We start from the raw sequence: 20,722 nt of genomic DNA, 5'->3' as shown, positions 1-20,722 counted from the left end.
TGGAATATTATCACTATTTTACGAGAAAAATCGCATAAAAATTGATTTTAAACAGCGTTTGACATGCTTCGAAGTACGGAAATGGAATATTTTGAAAAAATTTTGTCACGAAATGTGCTTGCGCGTCACCCTTCGGGTAGTGACCTGAACACACGAACAAAACGGAGCTATTTGAATATAATTATGGATTATTTGGAACCAAAACAACATTTGTTGTTGAAGTAGAAGTCCTGGGAGTGCATTCTGACGAAGAACAGCAAACGTAATCCAATTTTTCTTATAGTAATTCTGAGTTTAGGTTGTCCCAAACTTGGTGGGTGTCAAATTAGCTAGCCGTGATGGCCGAGCTATGTACTCAGAATATTGCAAAATGTGCTTTCGCCGAAAAGCTATTTTAAAATCAGACACCACGATTGCATAAAGGAGTTCTGTATCTATAATTCTTAAAATAATTGTTATGTATTTTGTGATCGTTTATCGTGAGTAATTTAGTAAATTCACCGGAAGTTTTCGGTGGGTATGCTAGTTCTGAACGTCACATGCTAATGTAAAAAGCTGTTTTTTGATATAAATATGAACTTGATTGAACAAAACATGCATGTATTGTATAACATAATGTCCTAGGAGTGTCATCTGATGAAGATCATCAAAGGTTAGTGCTGCATTTAGCTGTGATTTTGGTTTTTGTGACATTATATGTTAGCTTGAAAAATGGGTGTGTGATTATTTCTGGCTGGGTACTCTCCTGACATAATCTAATGTTTTGCTTTTGTTGTAGAGCCTTTTTGAAATCAGACAATGTGGTTAGATAAAGGAGAGTCTTGTCTTTAAAATGGTGTAAAAGAGTCATATGTTTGAAAAATGGAAGTTTTGGGATTTCTGAGGTGTTTGTATTTCGCGCCACGCCCTATCATTGGATATTGGAGCGGTGTTCTGCTAGCGGAACATCTAGATGTAAGAGGTTAAATTTGGCGCTCTGATTTGTCACTGGCTTTTGAATAGTGTGGAACGATTTCGTCCCACCTCCCCTAGAGAGGTTAAAGACTGTTTCTTTACTGAGTTTCTGTGCCTAAATAGTAGTAGGAAGTAACAACTCCTGCCAGGAACAACCAGAAAACCTTAATCATGTGCAGATATCTGTGGATTCAATAAAAATGGGACATGTCAAGATATACGCTTACATTGTGTAACAATATATGTCCCATATGTCCCAACCCCCCAATCATTACAGAACAAGTCCTGGTGTCAAGACTATGATGGCCAGTCTTCAAACAAAGAGCATAAGGACAGACTTGGGCAGGAGTCAGAAGAGCGCCACGGGAAACATGCAACATCCATCCTTCACGGAGCTAAAGACAACCCGAAGAGTGGATCTGCTGCCTCAGCATTCAACAGTTCGACTGCCGGCAAGAAGAAAGGCAAGGTGAAGCCATAGTGTCCTTATTGCAACAACCCTGAGCACTATCTCAACCAGTGCTCACAGCCATCCAGAAGCTCACCAAGGAGCCAGTGGCACAGTGGATCAAGACCAACAAGAAGTGTTGGCATTGTGGAAGGAACCATCAGGCGTCCCAGTGCACCCTCAAGAAACCCTGCGGTCTCTGCAAGGGAACGCATCTACAAGTCCTTCGTGAGGTCAATGCCAGAACCCTCAAAGATATACCAAAAGAGGAGAGCTGCCTGATAAGCACAGCCACAGAGGTGCTTTACCCAGAATGACCAGCTGACTGTAATCGCGTCCTGCTGAAGATGATCAGGTTGCTCCTACACTATGGAGACTGTACCCTCGACACCTATGCTATTCTGGACGATGGGTCCGAGCGCACCATGCTCCTTCCAGATGCTGCACAGAAGCTTGGGATACAAGCGACCCCAGAACAAATAGGCCTCAGAATCATTTGGCTGGACATTCAGACCCTCCGTGATGCATCAGTGACCTTCTGCATCTCTCCTGCCTCGCAACCCAAGACCAGCTTCCAGATCAAAGGGGCCTTCACCACAACTCGCCTTGGACTAGCAGACCATTCATATCCAGTGACCAGCCTTCAGAAAAGCTACAAGCACTTGGTTGGTCTCTCCCTACGGCCATTCATCAACGCCAAGCCTCTAGTCCTCATTGGTGCAGATCATCCTCATTTGATCACCCCCATCGAACCATTGAAGTTGGGTCCTCCGGGCAGGCCAGCAGCCGTCCAGACCAGACTTGGATGGATGCTTCAGGGTCCGGCAAGGTTGGTGGAGCAACACCTCCGGCCACAGCACTGTTTAGTGACATCCATCATCCCCCCCAACGTATGAGTTGTTCAGGAACATTGAGAAGCTCAGGTATGTTGACACCCTATCGTTCAGAAATGAGAAAGAGGTGACCCGGTCGAGGCAGGACCAGGAAGTCGTTGACCTGCTCGAGGCATAGAGGTAGACAGCGTGTTTTACTACACCACCCCACTGCTGCGCAAGAGAGACACTCCCCACTTCCAAGCCCCTAAGGAAGCGGTAATGCAAAGCCTTAGAAGCACGTAGAGACAGCTTGCTAAGGATCCAAAGAGAACTGCAGCCTACAGTGCTGAGATACAGAAGCTGATGCAGGCAGGCTCAGTTAAGAAGTTAACCTCCGACATGCTCACTCAAGAAGGAGAAACATGGTACATCACCCACCACATGGTGAGTCACAACGGCAAGAATCACATCGTATTCAACTGCTCCTACCAGTTGCAGGGTCTCAACCTGAATGAGTCCCTGCTGCCAGGACCTAACTTGGGTGAGTCACACCTGGGAGCATATGCTGCTCAATCTTTGCCCTCCAGAGGCATGTCACAGAAAACAGCAAGCCTGGCGAAGATATTTTGGTCTCCGTAGAGAGGTGCTTCTAAGTTGACAACTTCCTCCGGAGCGTGTCAACACCAGCAGAAGCCAGACAGCTAGTGGACAAGCTACGAGAGCTCCTGGCATCTGGCGGGTTCTAGCTACGCCAGTGGGCTAGCAACATGCCAAGAATCAATCCCCCTACCGAAGGAGGCCAGATCAACAACCTCGAGCATTGGTTTGCCCAAGAGAAAGAAGGTTCACCTAAGACTACCCTAGGCCTCAGCTGGCACTGCCAGTCGGACGGATACCTTGGGTTAAAAGCATCGAGCCGTGGACTATGGAGTGCTGACCATGCAGAATGTGTACAAGGTTCTTGTCAGCCAGTATGACCCCACTTGGTTCTTTCTACCATACACCACCCAAGCCAAAGTGTTGGTCCAGCAGATCTGGGATTAACATGGGGACTGGGATGACCCTCTTCTCCCTCAAGATATACTCCAGGCTTGGAACAATTTGGAAGGAGAGCTACAGATCTGCCACGCATCACCCTGCCTAGGTGCTACGTACCTGCAGATGTCTACCAGTCGAGTGTCACCAGAGAGATCTATGTGTTCTGCGACACGTCAGAGAAGGCATACAGGTCTGTTGCATACCTGGAGACAGTCACAACAAGACATACCTGTCATTCCTGAAGGCCAGGTCCAGAGTTGCTCCTAAGCGACTACATTCCATGCCAAGACTGGAGCTATGTGTAGCCGTCACTGGAGCCCAGCTTGCTAAGCTGCGAGAGAAAGAGCTGACCTTGAAGATTGATCAGACCACCCTGTGGACAACCGTGCTGTTGTGGCTGCGATTCGAATCCTGCTGCTTCAAAAATGTTGTAGGCACCCAGGTGGCAGAGAGTCAAGATCTTACAGACCTCCGTGCATATGTAGAGTCGGCAATGACATCACGAAAGGCAAGACCCTGAAAGACCTTGCGGTACCCAACAGATTGAGCCAAGGACCATCGTTTCTCCTTCAAATTCCAGACGAGTGGCTAGCTTAGCCAAACACTCATCCTGAATAGTACACATCTTAGCTCCAGAAGCCCACCTTCTACGGTGTCACTCCACTTGCTGGTCTCCAAGATCCAGATGTGAGCCAGTGTACCACCTGGACGGAGCTTCTAGTAGTCACTACGCAAGTGCAACACGGGGCGGCAGGTCAGAGTGGTGAACCTACTGCCAAAGACTACCAGAAAGCATTGATCTTCATCTACAAGAGAGCCCAGTAAGAGAGTTTTGCAGATGAGCTCCGTCTCCTGAAAGCTGATAAGCCTGTCCCGTCCAGCAGTAGCCTACTTACTTTGTCACCTAAGCTTGACGAGTCTAGAGAACTCATCCAAGTTGGTGGTAGACTACATTGTGCAGAAGATCTAGAACATGCTACAGTTCATCCCATCATCCTCCATCCTGGTCATCCACCCACTAGACTTCTGATCCAAGATTACGACAGCCGTCTGTGCCATCCCGGCCCTGAAAGGGTGTTTGCAGAGATCTGCCTCACCATGAAGGGTGTATACTTGGACCTCCTGACCAACATCGATGCCGATTCCTTTCTGATGGCCCTTAGAAGATTCATTGCCCGCCGAGGGATGCCGGATGAGCTGTTCTCTGACCAGGGAACAAACTTCCGGGGAGGCGAGAAGGAGCTGCGCGAGACCTTTGCTGCTTTGTCTCCCAACCTGCAAGAGCAGCTTGCAAAACAGAAGATTGCCTTCCACTTCAACCCCCCTGCAGCACCACACTTCGGAGGAGTTTAGTAGAGAGAGAGATTCGCTCTGTTTAGACCACCCTCTGCACTACAGCGGGTGCCCAGTCAGTGAATGAAGAAGTGCTCAGAACTGTCCTAATTGAAGTGGAGGGTATCCTGAATTCAAAGCCCTTGGGCTACGTGTTCTCCAGTATCGCAGACCTGGACCCCGTGACCCTTAACCTCCTGTTGATGGGGCAGCCAGGCGGATCCCTGCCGCAAGTGGTGTACCCGGAGATGGAGCTCCTCAGCAGACGTCGATGGAGACACTGCCAGATCCTGACGGATCACTTCTGGTCCGGCTACATGAGGCACTATCTACCCAGCCTGCAATCCAGCCAGAAGCGGCATGCCATCCCTGCCGACCTCAAAAGGGATATGGTGGTTATGTTGGTGGACACCCAGCTTCCGAGAGACCTCTGGCTCATCAGATGTGTCATTAAAGTTCACCCAAGCGCAGATGGTCATGTGAGGTCTGCCGATGTCAAGATCAAGGACAGAACATACACCCGTCGTGTTGCCCGGTTGGTGGTCCTCCCAGCTCTCCCAGACAGAGAAGATGACGACAGTACGCCTGCCGTAACCCCTCCCAAAAGCCCTTAGCCTTTCTCAGGAGAAAATTGATGTCACAATTGGAGGCAGCTGTACAAAAGACTATTGAGAGTAAATATTAGTTCATCAGAAGAGAGCTGTAGCTCCGCCCAACATGATGTGGAGCAGAGCATGCTGGGCGATCTTTAACTGAGGAGAAGGAAGTAACTAGAGAAGGTACACAAGCCAAGTGATAAATTCCAGCCATCACCTGTGATTACCTTTAGTTAGATTTTTTTGTGTTAGGCAAGGCCAGTGTGTGTCCTACAGAAATGTTCATATTTCTTACTATTCATGTGTTTTGGACGCACTCTTTTGTTGAGCTAATTAGTGTTTTACCGCGAGCTAGCAACTGTAAGCTTGCTAACCCTGTTGTTTCTGTCATCTCATTTCAGACATTTAGCATTTCAATGTCTAGTCTTATATGCCCTGTAGTTTTATGGATCTATACTGTTTAGATTGTGGGTATTTTGTTAGCAATGAGCCTTGTGGATGTAGATTCAAGTTCATGCAGTTGTGTGAGGATGCTGCTCAGTAGTGCTGTGTAGTTGCACTTTTCTGATCATTCATTAGTGAAGTCACAGCCCTGTTGTTAGATTGTATTGCCCTGTGCAGCAGATAACCTATTGTAGACATTTTATTTATAGTTTATGTAATTGGAGGTTGCATTAAGCTTATACCTGCCATTTACTATTGTATTTAATTTCCCCCTTTTCAGAACCACACCCACTCTTGATTAACACAATTGTCAAGCCATACGTTGTGCTGTGCTGCGCCGTTACTGCTCTATGTGAATCAACGTCATTAAACTACCTCAACTGGAATCCTACCAGTCTGTCATCTGTGCCCTTACAAGCACCTGGAAGAAAACACATAGTGCTAAGAAAATATACAGTCCAACAGGTCCTCTACTACACAACTACTTAGCATGTTAGCTAACACTTCCCCTAACCCTACCCTAACCCCTAACCTTAACCCTAACCCTTAACCCCTTAGCCTTGCTAATGTTAGCCACCTAGCTAGAATTCGTAACATATCATACATTTTTCTAATTCGTAACATACAGTTGAAGTTGGATGTTTACATACACCTTAGCCAAATACATTTAAACTCAGTTTTTCACAATTTCTGACATGTAATCCTAATAAAAATTCCCTGTCTTAGGTCAGTTAGGATCACCACTATATTTTAAGAATGTTAAATGTCAGAATAATAGTAAAGAGAATGATTTATTTCAGGATTTATTTATTATTTATTTATTTATTATACACTCAATTAGTATTTGGTAGCATTGCCTTTAAATTGTTTAACTTGAGTCAAACATTTTGGGTAGCCTTCCACAAGCTTCCCACAATAAGTTGGGTGAATTTTGACCAACTCCTCCTGACAGAGCTGGTGTAACTGAGTCAGGTTTGTAGGCTTCCTTGCTCGCACACGCTTTTTCAGTTCTGCCCACACATTTTCTATGGGATTGAGGTCAGGGCTTTGTGATGGCCACTCCAATACCTTGACATCGTTGTCCTTAAGCCATTTTGCCACAACTTTAGAAGTATGCTTGGGGTCATTGTCCATTTGGAAGACCCATTTGCGACCAAGCTTTAACTTCCTGACTGATGTCTTGAGATATTGCTTCAATATATCCACATAATTTTCCAACCTCATGATGCCATCTATTTTATGAAATGCACCAGTCCCTCCTGCACCAATGCACCCCCACAACATGATGCTGCTACTCCCTGGCTTCACGGTTTGGATGGAGTTCTTCAGCTTGCAAGCATCCCCCTTTTTCCTCCAAACATAACGATGGTCATTACGGCCAAACAGTTCTATTTTCGTTTCATCAGACCAGAGGACATTTCTCCAAAAAGTCCAATCTTTGTCCCCATGTGCAGCTGCAAACCGTAGTCTGGATTTTTTATGGCGGTTTTGGAGCAGTGGCTTCTTCCTTGCTGAGCGGCCTTTCAGGTTATGTCGATATAGGTCTTGTTTTACTGTGGATATAGATACCTTTGTACCTGATTCCTCCAGCATCTTCACAAGGTCCTTTGCTGTTGTTCTGGGATTGATTTGCACATTTCGCACCAAAGTACGTTCATCTCTAGGAGACAAAACACGTCTCCATCTTGAGCGGTATAACGGCTGCGTGGTCCCATGGTGTTTATACTTGCGTACTATTGTTTGTACAGATAAATGTGGTACCTTCAGGCTTTGGTTTAGGTAGTACCTTCAGGCGTTGGAAATTGTAGACTTTGTGGAGGTCAACAATTTTTTTCTGAGGTCTTGGTTGATTTCTTTTGGTTTATCTTGGCAAAGACATGCTTACTAGTAGGGATGTAAACAAATGTGTGCACAACATTTTACAGAAATAAGCTTTTTGTGCATATGGAACATTTCTGAGATCGTTTATTTCAGCACATGAAATATGGGACCAACACTTTACATGTTTTGTTTATGTTTTTGTTCAGTATACAATTACATAGATATTACAAAGAGGAAAAAATGCTCAACCTCCAGATGAGTATGAGGTTGGAGTTTAAGTACTATTCTTACAAGCTTGTTTGTCTGTTAGCTTATTCTTTAGATGTTTGGGGCTGCTGTGCAGGCATAATCAAAGTGACACTGGACTAGCGCACTTGCCAGAGTCTTTAGGGTGTCTAAGTTCCCATCCAATTGACGACAGATTTTCATGTGAATATTCTGAAACTATATATCATTTCAGTTTCTTTAAGAAAAATTTGGCACCGGACATGACAAGGAAGATTTTAATTTACCAGACATTTAAGAAATTTTACAGACATCCATACGCATTCAGAGCCAACCTGGCACAGCCAGCACCATCAATAAACACAGGATGTTGGCCAAATGAGCCACATTTACGTGTCCTTAAAAACAGCATATAACAACTTACAAAAATACTCACTGTTCCTTGTGTTTCAGTGTAGCATATGTAAAACTTTATAACCTATTTGGGGGGGGGGGGCTTTAGGCTACTTTTCTAATGACCTATAGGCTTAGGTGTCCACTGTATGATTGTCACAAACTGGCTCGTAGTCTGTAACAAAAAGGGAGACAACGCAGAGATCAAGGAATAACAAAAATATATTTATTAACTAAAGTAAACAATATACAATTAACAATGGTGTGTGTAGTCAGTAATCAGTAGGGTAGATGAGTGGTTGTGTGCATAGTGATAATGAGGGGTGTTGAGAGGGACCAAAACAAACAAGCCACAACCAAAAATGCAGTGTGTCTGCATGGATAGTCTCCTCAATGAATGGGGGAAAGGTGTATTTATCCCCGGGACACACCCGAGCCCAGGTATCCCATTTCGCTGACGACCCTCCTGGCTCCGCCCACTGACATCCTATTAAGGAAAAGAGCGAAGAGAAAGAATTCAGCAGACAGAGTGGGAGGGTTGTCACCCCCCCACATAAAATCGGGGACCACCAAGGACCCTACACCAACCAAACATAAACACAAACAAAATACTGCCCTGGTTAACACTACCCCATGGCCCAGCCAACCTCGTCCTCCCCAGACTTCAGCAACCTTTGCGCACAGGAAGCAACCTTTTAATTAAGAGGAAAGAAGAAAACAAGGAAAGCAGCAAATAGAAAGCAGGAGCTATAGGACAAAACAAAATAAACAGTGGCCAGTCACGTGACTCTTCTAAGGGATGTCACCGTTGTGCATTGATTAGATCGGAGCGGGGCACAGATAACGGGATCACAGGAAAAATTCTGACAGATTTCTTTGTAACATCGTTAGCCGGTGCAGCGGCCAGGTCGCCACAGCTCATGGAACGCGTCACCGCGCATGCAGAGAACACCTCTGGGAAACTGCGCGCGCTCATCTGTTCAAATGACAGCTAAGCGGAAACCACTAGATGTGGAGACAATAGGCCAAGTTATTCCCCGATTCAGTCTCAGCAGAGAAGGGTAACACAGACTAACACAAATGACTCAGAGGTACCTGTGTCCCTCAGGATCGTCACTTCTTAACAGAGACAGAAAACCCTCTGTAACGAAAGGTAAACGATCTGGGTCAATTGGGACTTTCACTGCTGGTGAAACGGAGCGATAGGAGTGAACGGATGTGGGACCGGTGCTGCTAATGCTGTAGGCTTAGGTTTAACGTTAGCGCAAGTACTGAATTTACCCTTAGCCCTGAGAACAGGACATTTGTTTTTCCAATGACCTGAACAATGACAGTAGTGACACTTGACTGAAGTAAGCTTTACCACAGGAGCCAGGCTCAACCCTAGATGAATGAAGCTCTGCCCGTAAACCAGAGGGTCTCAGTGGGCCAGGCCCAAATCTCTGAACGTCCCCACTCACTCCGAATACAGGGCTCTACAAAGCCACTTGTTTGTCAAAACATGCTCATCCGCCAAAACCGCAGCTTCAGAGACAGTCAACATTTTTCGATCTTTAATGTACGTGGCTATACGATCAGGGATTGTGACCTTAAATTGCTCTAGCGTAATCAGATCACACAGCCACTGGAAAGTCATAACCGCAGAGGTGGAACACCAGCATTTAAACTGAAGATAACTCTCCCGCAAACTCAACATGTCTGTTTATCAGACTTTTTTATAGTTCTAAATCGTTGACGTAAGCCTCAGGAACCAATTCATAAATCTGTTACAGCCATTTTAACCTTATCATAGCTGACACTGTCAGATATCAAGGAATAACAAAAATATATTTATAAACTAAAGTAAACTATATACATAGTTTGCATAGATGGTGCCAAAACAAACAAACCACAAAATTCCACAAACAAATATACAATGTCTGCATGGAACGTCCTCAAAGAATGGGGGAAATGTGTATTTATCCCCGGGACACGCACGGGCCCAGGTGTGTCCCATTTCGCTGACGACCCTCCCGGCTCCGCCCACCGACATCCTATTAAGAAAAACAAGAGCAAAGAGAAATAATTAGGCAGACAGAGTGGTAGGGTCGTCACAATGATATTATTTTAATTTATATATATAAGGAAGATAAACTTAAGCCTAACCCCAGACAGAAAGATGCCGGTGGCATGCTATGACACCGAGATGCATTTCTTGTCAGATGGCTACTGCGTCTGCTATACAGACAGACTTACAGGAGGGTAATTCGTTAACTTTCAATCAAAATATTTGTACAGGAGTAACTCTGTCAGGTCTGAAAGAGTCTTCCTCACCTCAGGTTCAACTGTCGGAGTCAGTTGGAGAGCCAGGGCGCACTGCCTTCCTATCATAGGCCTGCAGTAACTAAAGCTTAATAGCCACACCATACCAAACCTTCACAAAAGTTTTAAAATGTATTATGGTAATATCAAAAGTCAAGCTATTTTTTATAGGTAAAGTATGAGCAGAAGAGTGAATTTAAACCAGAGAAAAAAAACACTACCCTCCCCTGTGCTGCCCCCAAAAAAGACAACCCTCCCCAAAGCAAAAATAAATAAACAAGACACAACCCACCCCTATTTTGGAACACCCATCCCCCTTCATTAAATTTCGAGCTGTCCCTTAGCGGAAGACTTGCTTGTGTCAACAATGGCTTCCCCATGCAGTCACTGTCTTTATATTTATGAATATCAATCATACACCCAACATGTGTTTTCGTCATTAGAATAACAGCAGTCATCTTTGCTTGTCACCTCCGGTTCATTATGGGATCACGCTACATTGTTGGCCGTTATTTTTTATAGCCTATATGTAGATATCACCTGCTATCATAACGATGAAGATACACTATTCTAAAAGCAAAGCATATTTTAATCTCTACAACGCTCATTTCATGTTGCAGTAGGCTGACGACAAAACCGATGTGAGTCACTGCCAAGTACTGATGAATGTAATGATTCTATTGAAATCACAGGACAGTACACATGTGCCTCTGGTTGAAGAATCCCTGGGATTGAGAAAGTAGTGCTTACTTTGTGGTGTGAATCAGAAAGGATATGTTACAATTCTATGCTATAATCAGTGCATAACTTTGAGATGGTTCAACAGGAAGTCATAAGACACAGATAGAAATCAAAAACTTTATTACAAAAATAAGTTACACTCACCTCCATTTTACAGTATAAAACAATTTATTTGCAGGAATGCAAAAAACGTTGTTGGCCACCAACAATGGTTTAAAACTGCTAACATCTTTTCAAAAGGTGGTTGTAATGATTTTATTGAGAGGGAGTTAACTGTGTACAAAACCGGATGAATAGCTCGGTATCCTTTTTGCTATACATGGAATACAAATCATAGCTGCAGTATCCCTTTGACCACTATGACAACGATCCCCCACCCCCCTGAAAAAGCTACAGGCACACATGCTCACTTTCAGGGCATTATGGAAATTCATTTCAATCAAGTGGCTTGACTAAATAGTAGCTGGCTTAGAGTTAGAGGGGGACCGTTCAAGATTTCACATGATTGGGACATTTCTTTTACACTAAATGGGGGTGGGGGGGTACTGAACATAATTATGTTCTATTGTTTTTTATCCATTGGAGTGGCAAAGGGACACTGCAGGGCTTTTTCAAAGGCAGTTGATGCCTTTGTTGATGTTCAAGCCTTTACAAAAGTAACATTTTCCAAACTATACAACCAGTAACTACAATAATCTGAATAAGCAAGGCAGCTAATTCAGTTGAAAATAGGATAAAAGCAGGGCTTGTTCAGGCTCATCATATGCAATTATTTTGCATGGCCAGTTTGACTGCTTGCAGTGTCAGAACTGCAACAAATTTACTATATTACATTAAGTACTTTCAGTTGTTCTGCTGCTCTTGTGCATATTTTGTAGGAAACAAGCCCTGCTTTCATCAATATAGTTTCCCTATTTACAGTACAGGCAGGGTAGTTTAATCCTCTGTACTGAGGTAGTTAACCAACCCATTAAAAGACAAGTTCTGAAAAGAACCACTTTCCTGGAATGCCTGACTTATCCATGCCTGGTGGTTACACCCAAAACCTGCAGATGTTCTCTTCAAACATCCAAATCAAACGATTAAGATTAACATGGATATTCCGACAATAAAAATTCCGATTAGCACAAAAATATACAATAGCATCAAGCTCCTTTGAGCCACTTCAAACTAAAACTTAAAAAGTGCAAATTCTTCAATAATTATCTAAAATGGCATTGGGGGGGGGGGGGGGGGGTGTGTGTGTGTATCTAAATAATCTGGTGATTGTTTAGGTGGCAGTTTGGGGGAGATGCTTCTGTAAGGCTGGAATATTGGACCATTTTGCTGACTTATCCATCCGTATCCGTTGCCGCTTCTGGTGTAACCCAACACAGTAGGTCAGTCTTCATAGTGACAGGTCAGGATCGGCCTCGAGCCCTTTTCCCTGTTGGCCAAGCAACAGAGACAGAATATAAACATCACTAATGACATTCAATCATCTAACATGATATAATACTAGTTTAGGGTAATCCTAATATATATATGCGGATCTAAATCAACATATATGCTAATCTAAATATGCAGAAGAACAGACCTTTCAGAGTTGGTGCTCTGAAAGGTGCCATCAGTCAAGGCAGTTGCCTTCAAATGTTGAGAATAAGCATACTTGCCCATCAATGGACACAAATCTGAGGAAGTCTTCTAGTCATGTATATAATAACCTAAAATGTCCAAAGTGTCCAATCAGATCTTAGCGGTAAACTATCAGCGTAACCAGAGTTACTCCAGGATAGAATATAAGTATTTCATCATTTGGACATAAAGCTAAATACATTTGCATACATAACATTTTTCCAATTTAATTTGAGGGACATCTAGCCCAGCTTTCAAAAGTAAAAATTAGTCCATCTGTATGACTGATTCCTTACTTTCTATATATAAAAAAGGATGCAGGACTGGGTCAATTTATGCCAAATAAGGAAGACAAATGCAGGTAAAAAAAAATATATATTTGTTTAAAAAGGTAATTCAAGTCCTGTCCAAATAGTATGTTTGCATTTAACGTATAGCTGATAGCAAAGATTTGCTTTGACCATTAACACAGCTAGTCCCCATTTACCCAGTGCCCCTTTGGTCCCCTGCACACCTCTGCTTGATCCAGGGCCGCTTCCTCCTCGCTGGGAGAAACCCCCTAGTCTGCCCCTGGGCGTGACGGCTCCACGGCCCCGGGAGGATAGGGCACCACCACCACGGGCTCCGCCTCGGGATCGTCCTCGGCCGGGAGATTGGAAGTCCTCATAGCCGTAGTAGGGGTCTTCATAGCCGCCCCGGTAGTTGTGGTAGTCGTAGCCATAGTAATCGTAATAATCGTCATAGCCGTAGTAGTCAGGGGGGTAGGAATAGCCACCACGGCCGCCGCCTCGTCCTCTGCCTCTTGTGGGAGGTGGCATCTGGGGTGGGCCGTAGTAATAGTAATCGTCATACCTGTGAAGAATGGGTAGGCGAGAGGATATGCACTTGTTTAGTAACCATACAGGACACAAGATAATTTTATCTAGTTAGATCATGTTTTAAACTTCTCTGTTCAATCACTCAAGAGAACTCAATGATGAAAGGCCACCCAACAATGTAACTATAATGAAGGTCTCGAATAACTGCAAATCAATGGTTTGCTTACATTTGTGTTTTAGCCGCTTGCCTTTGGGCTTTGCGTTCTTTCCTCTTCTGATCAGGTGGCTTGGCGAAGACTATTTCAATGTGCTCTCCCTCCAGGTCTTTCCCATTCAGGTCGGCCAAGGCCTGTCAAGATGCAAGTTTAATAACTATTCAAAATGTGCAATTTTTACCACAATTTCGTGATACTCGTCGTTAGAGAAATATAAAGACTCCAGCCTGTACCTTGACTGCTCCGTCTCTCTCCTCAAAGTGGATAAAGGCATAGTCTTTCAGCTTCTTCACCCGCTCTAACTTGCCAAACTGACTGAAGGCCTTTTCAAGTATTTCCTCCGTTACAGTACTCGCAAGGTTCCGGACAAACAGCACTTTCACCTGGGAGGGGAAAAGTAGTGGCGGGTTATCAATCCCGTAAATCTGTTTCTGGCTCTCTCAGACACGGGTGGTTACCTCTATTCTTACTCCTTGGTCAACAGCCTCCAACACAAATCAGTGTTATTCTACAAGTTTATCGATAGACAGAACAAAGAACAAATCACAATTTATTCACAGGCAAAATCAGCCATGTTATCTTTGCTCCCCATACCTTGGCCATGACTTCAGGATCAGGGTCTTCTATGGGGTCGGCCCACTCCACAGTCACCACATTCCCCCACACCTTGACCTTGCCACTCATCAGCCTGCGGCGGGCCTGAGCGGCAGTTTTGTGGTCTTCGTATTCCAAGAAGCAAAAGCCTCTGTTCTTTTTCTTGTCATCTGGCTGATGGTACAGTATGACATCATTAAGACCCTCTGTTGAAAGAGGGGCAGAAGGGGAAAGGCATAAAGGGTATCCTATCTGAACAGTGACCAGTTCACCAGACAGCTCGCTCTAGCTCCATATGCAATGCCAAGTACTCTGAGTACCTTACTGAAATACATACAACAGTTGGCACCAGAACAGAATATTTCACATTCAAGACTTTATGCAATCAAGGAATGTTCCCTTCGGTTTACTCAAAACATTTAGTGTCTCCTTTATTTGACACAGCTGTTCTCTTTGGACATCAGTCTCGAGAGACCGTTGATTTGTGCCCAGTTAAGTGTCCAGTCAGATCTTAGCGGTAAACTATCAGCGTAACCAGAGTTACTCCAGGGTAGAATATATGCATTTCATCATTTGGACACAGAACCATCACATTGGGAATTAACTATTAAATGACCAAATATAGCCCAGCTTTACATAGCATACCTCACAACCCTCAACAGACAAAATTCAATCTAACACACTACAGCAGGCATGGCAATCCTGGAGGGCCAAAGCACTGTTTTTCATCCTCTTCTAATCAGGGACAGATTCAGACCTGGAACACCAGGGGAGTGCAATTAACTGCCAGGTAGAAACAAAAAACAGAGGTGTTTTGGCCCTCCAGGACCAGGATTAGGCAGCCCTGCTCTAGTGCATTCAGTAATCGTAAGGCAACGTCTACAGACGGTTGTCAAAGTTACTGCCAAGGAAACGATCACTTTTGCAAAGACAACATGACGGGCCCATCAAAATGTCCAGAGGATCATTCAACCTTACCTGTGACTTTAGCAAACTCTTCCACAATCTGATCTTTTGTTTTACTCTTGGGGATGGAACCAACGAACAGTCTATTATTGGCCACGGAGATGCACACGCCAATATGTTTGCCGGGTCGAATTTCATTGTTGTTACACTGTGGGGAAAGGGTAAGAGAGTTCATGACATGTCATGGTTAGGCGGGCTTAAATTCTCCATTCCTACTGTTCTGTTAGGAGAGAAGTTTACCACAAGTGTTTCATACCAGCTTGACAGCCTCCTGCGCCGCCTCTTTAGTGCAGAAAGTGACAAAGGCGTAACCTCTGTTGAGGCCACTGAGTGGATCCATCATCAGACGCAGGTCCCAAATGGGCCCGGCTTTCTCAAACAGAGGTACCAGCTCATCCTCAAATAGATCTCTGGGGATCTTGCCAACAAAAATCTGAGATGAAAGCAAATTGGAGGTTATCTTGGTGTGAAAGGATCATTGTTAAAATAAATCTCCAAAATACAGAATTAATGTGTGTCCAGTCAGATCTTAGCGGTAAACCATCAGTGCAACCAAAGTCACTCCAGGAAAAAGTACATGATTTCATCATTTGGACAAAGAATGCGGAAACACCATCCACACTAACGACAATTATTACACACTAATCAAACACTATTTAATTATTGTAGAGACATACCTCTGTACCGATCGTGGGCTGTGCCCCTGAGTGATCCGACTCCGGAGGGGGGCCTCCATACTTCCGCTGACCTGTTGTCACGTCAAGAGTGTAGCCAGTTCTCTCCAGCAAGGCCTGTTCATTTAAATAACATAATTCAGGTCAAACACCTTTCAGAGAACAACTGCACATCATAAAACAATGGTAACTTTATAAAATCTCTATGATCGCTTATATCAAGAATGTTTGTTAAAACCGTACTTTGATTTTGGCCTCATCTGGTCCTTTGCTGGAGTCTGAGACTTTGGTCCCCTGTTTCTCCCTCTGTCTGTATGTCTTCATAACTCCACAAAGAAAGGCACTTTTGTTCTGTTGGGTACATTTTTTAAAAATAATAATCAATACATATACTTAATAGCAGTGTTGCCCAACCCTGGTCCTCAAGTACCCACAACAGTACACATTTTCATTGTAGCCCCGGACAAACACACCTCATTTAGCTCATTCAGGGCTTGATGATTCGTTGAGAAGTTGAATCAGGTGTGCTACTTCAGGGTTACAATAAAAATGTGTACTGTTGGGGGTACTCAAGGACCAGGGTTGGGAAACACTGCTTTAGAAGGTGAAATGGTAGCATTTAATTTAAAGACGCACAGTGCAGTCTAATCATTTACATTTGAGTCATTTAGCAGACGATCTTATCCAGAGCGACACAGTAGTGAGCATATATCTTCATACTAATCATGCAGCTGACCTAACTTCTACTACGCCGTCCCCCTCCATACATACCTGGACATGTGAGAGGTCGCTGTCCTTGAACTGCAACAGAACTTGCAGAGCACCTTCTTCGTTGAACTCTTTCAGAGCCTCGATCGCTCTATCATCTAAGTCACTGTGAGATACTAAACCTGAGGAGAAACACCAGAAAACATCCGTTACTAGCAGGAACAGAACTACGGGATATCTTCTCAAAACGGATCTAGCCACAACGCATGTTTGGAGGTATCAAAGTTCTTATTTTTGTGGCAATACCTTCGTTGGGGATCTCTTAAATTTCAATAATGCAGTCATACTTCAGATATTGTCCGAATTTTTTTTGACAAAGTGCATCGAGTAACAGCGCCTTCAACCTTTGCAGAACTAATCACAACAGATGTGATATAACAGTCCTCTGCACTGTGCGCTCCTAATGAGCTTGTCCACATTCTGCTCTTGGAAGACCCATCACCTGTCCCAGCCACCGACAGCTGCTGCCATTGTTCCTGCATGCGCCCATCTGGCTGAATTCTCTGCCTGAGACTGTACAGAGAGACCTCCGCCGAACAGTGGCCTAACTCGCCGCTCATCTGTGCTGATATACTTGAATTCTTAAACACAACACTGGCCGTGTCGCCAGTGGTCTCTGCCCAGATGCACCTCTAAGACAATGGAAATGTAGACATGACATTTATTTCACACCGATATTGGTGGTGTCTAAATTCTCTTTTTTCATAACACTGCAGTACCCATTTTGGTAGGAAACCACAAAAAGTTGCTTGAGGATCCCAATTCCCACATTCAAAATGTAATGTAATACATGACAGCACATGCAATAGCAAAAATAAAAATTATGTATACAAATATGCTGGGTATTCAATGTGCCTTACCTGCTATGTAAATTTCATCTAGTTTTTCAGCAACTTTCTGTGGTAAACCAGCTTCTAATAAAGTCTGGAAGTGTTCAGAATGGGTAACTGCAGCAGTGGTATCCATTGGTTCTTCTGGACCATTTCCATTAATATGTTCTGTGGCCATGTCTCCAGAAATCTGTGCAAATGTAATGAGCCAAATTAATGCTGGGTCAAGTGCAAGGCTGTTGAGAGCTTTTGGGGGATGTCATGTGCAACAGGCACACGTGGGTCCATGTGGTCCCTTACAGTGTAATCAGGTCACATTTTAATTACAATATTTGATTTTGCATGTCTATCAAATTTGATAATGCTGACACTTAAAAATCATTGGTATTTATAACTGAATACGTTAATTTAATTTCCATTTGTGAGGACAGCTAGGCTACATGGTCAAATGTGTGTACACGCAATTACATATTTCCCGCCTTTGACTGGGTTTGAAGAACACATTTGCACAACACGCTAGCTAACATTTACAAGGGCTTGGCCTGATTGCTAAATAAGAAATTAGTCTGATTGCTGACTTCAGCACTAGCTAACTAACGTTATAGTTGATACACGTGTTCCTTCCGCAGAGAGTAACTACCACCAGTTTCCGGTAGCTAGCAAGCCGGTCAACAAGCATGTGTACAGGAGTATACTACGTGGTCGACTAACTATTAACAATGGTTATAACAAATGTTTGATACGTTGTCTCAAGCCACTGACACTGTATTAACTAGTAAGCAAACTTAGCGAGCGTAAATGTAAGTCAAATTGAACTCCCGTTATTTCAGTTCATGCCAAGTCTTCATTGCAGCCAATATCTAACTAATCCATTTAGCTGGGTTGCTAAGTAGTTACCTATATCAACCAATAACGCATAGCTAGCATTGTGGCCTAACGGTATCCAAATACTGTATATAGCCCAACAACTTAACGTTAGCTAGCCAACCAACGTTAGCTAAATAATAGCATGCGGTACTAGCTAGCTAATGATAGTCCTCACGCTGTCAACTCGCAATAACACACCTTAGTAGCTATGCATGCCAGTTTGCTACGTTGGCGGGATGATATGAAATGTTTTATTAGCCAACATTGGTTAGTTAAAGAACTAGCTCACGAGTTGCATGAAAACTATGGCAGAAGGCAATCCTCTTGAAGTTTGCACGCTCACGCGTTGCTGATAGCTCCTTGGCTGGCTGGGTTAGCTAACTAGCCCGTGACAATGAACATGTGTCATTCCTGATCTGTCAGAATTAGCTCACTTGGCTAAATTCGCTATCTAGCAACATTAAAACCATGATAGTTTATATGTAACTTGCTGGTTGACATAATTTGCCTCGAATTTCATAGGTTGATGTTACCAGCATATTTGGTTTAACAGAGGCCTTCTTGTAGTATGCTAGCTAGCTTCGTGGTTTGTCAACGTGCCGCCACATAGGGAGAGTCCATTTTCAAAAAGCCGGTCTGTAAAACCCGTCCCAACCACCAGTTTCCACATTGTTTGAAACACCACAAGCCCACAGACTTTAGCTATACATTGTACTATGATCACGTGACCAGTTAGTAGTATTCATCATACCTGCCGATGGATCACCAACTTGTATGGTGTTGATTGTTTCGGAAGGAAAATGTGAGAATTAAAAGAGGAAAAAGTGTTAAACTCCCGGCACTGGTCCGGCTCCACTCATTCACTCTTGAGGATGTAAAATGGCTGCCACGTTCACGCGGTTTCCACTAGTTACCACAGCCACAAAGTAAAAAAAAAAAGGCTTTCGTAAACATGAATTAAAACAAAAAAATATTTTTGGCTTTAATTTAAGGTTAGGGTTAGACATCCGGTTAGCACTGGGTTTAGGTTCAAGATAACATGTTAAGAAGATAAATTATAGAACAAGGCGGGGTTTACGACTTTGTGGCAGTGGTAACTAGTGACGACCCGTTCACGCCGCGAGTTGTCTCATCGATGGGGTTTCTTAGACACCCATGCACGGGCTTGCCTAGTGGAGTGGCAGATGATCAAGGTTTTATATGGAAGGCCATTCCCGCCACGATTTTTTATAACATCGATAGCTACTGTCTAAACATTGACATACTAACTAAAAATGTCGAGATAGTTTCTTCATTTGTAGCATTATGTGGCCATTTCCATCTATCAACACAGCAGGGCTGCCAGCAAACGAGCTGGCATATGCCCCAACACTTTGGATTCAGTTTAATACAAAATATTGACAAACGTTGATTAAAGGGACAAACGACTGTTGAGACTGATTTGCCACATGATTTGTCAACTCGTGCACAATTAATCTGTGTTTCAGTCAACTAGCCTACTGAGAACAATCAAAGCTGCAGGTAGGCATGAAAAGCCTTGGCGCTCCGATAGCCTCTGCCCAGGGTAAACAAAGCGGTAACATATTTACAGCCTGAAATCGGCCCATTTATTTGTGTTAAGAGAAAATGTGAATGTGATGAAATTTGGTTTTGTATTCAAATGTAACAATCCGGGGCCTAGTGTTTAGAGCCTTGGGCCAGTAACCGAAAGGTTGCTGGATCGAATCCCTAAGCTGACAAGGTAAAAATCTGTCGTTCTGCCCCTGAACAAGGCAGTTAACCCACTGTTCCCCGATAGGCCGTCATTGTAAATAAGAATTTTTCTTAACTGACTTGCCTAGTTAAAAGGTTCAATATTTTTTATTTTTTTTTAAATGATTGGAATTAAATAAACACAATAGTGATGACATACTGTGTGAGCAACTTACAGCAACAAAGGCCTACAGGACTGTAACCTGCATAAAGCAAACTCGGCCATGTTAGTTTATTTTCCAATCAGTTGTTGCCAAAAATGTTTTAAACAATATGATCTGGTCAGAAATAATCTGGTCCCATCATAGCCCATATAAAACTGTTTTACAGCTGATTTATTAGGTCACACCCTCCAACTAGGGTCCAGAGTTTTACCTGGTAAACTCCCAGACTCCCAGACGTTTCACAATTTTGTGTTAGATGTTCACCCGATTCACCTAATCAAGGGTTAGCTGACAAGTTGAATCAGGTATGCTAGTTCTGGAATAGATAAAATACATGAACTGGCTGAGGATG

At 43.6% G+C, this 20,722-nt stretch overlaps 1 protein-coding gene across 3 annotated transcripts; it reads right to left on the bottom strand.

Annotated features, from left to right (window-relative positions):
- Positions 1-11,211: 11,211 nt before the first annotated feature.
- On the bottom strand, positions 11,212-19,477 carry LOC106564860 (heterogeneous nuclear ribonucleoprotein Q). Of its 3 annotated transcripts, none has more exons than XM_014131370.3 (12): positions 19,206-19,477; positions 17,618-17,777; positions 16,761-16,879; positions 16,233-16,340; positions 15,993-16,106; positions 15,572-15,748; positions 15,328-15,463; positions 14,350-14,555; positions 13,989-14,138; positions 13,768-13,889; positions 13,210-13,574; positions 11,212-12,534 (listed from the first exon to the last, which is right to left on the bottom strand). In XM_014131370.3, exons 2-12 carry the CDS (start codon positions 17,763-17,765, stop codon positions 12,509-12,511), a joined length of 1,671 nt encoding a protein of 556 aa, XP_013986845.1. In that variant the 5' UTR covers positions 17,766-17,777; positions 19,206-19,477; the 3' UTR covers positions 11,212-12,508. The 3 variants fall into 3 exon arrangements, with proteins under 3 accessions (XP_013986845.1, XP_013986924.1, XP_013987065.1); XM_014131449.3 differs by having other exon boundaries at positions 13,237-13,574; XM_014131590.3 differs by lacking the exon at positions 17,618-17,777 and having other exon boundaries at positions 19,206-19,409.
- Between the last annotated feature and the right edge of the window lie 1,245 nt (positions 19,478-20,722).

This window comes from Salmo salar, chromosome 01, assembly GCF_965601325.2.
Source record: "Salmo salar chromosome 01, fSalSal1, whole genome shotgun sequence".
Lineage (NCBI taxonomy): Eukaryota > Metazoa > Chordata > Actinopteri > Salmoniformes > Salmonidae > Salmo > Salmo salar.
Note: the sequence above shows the minus strand (reverse complement) of the source record. Positions and strands in the feature narration are given on the sequence as shown.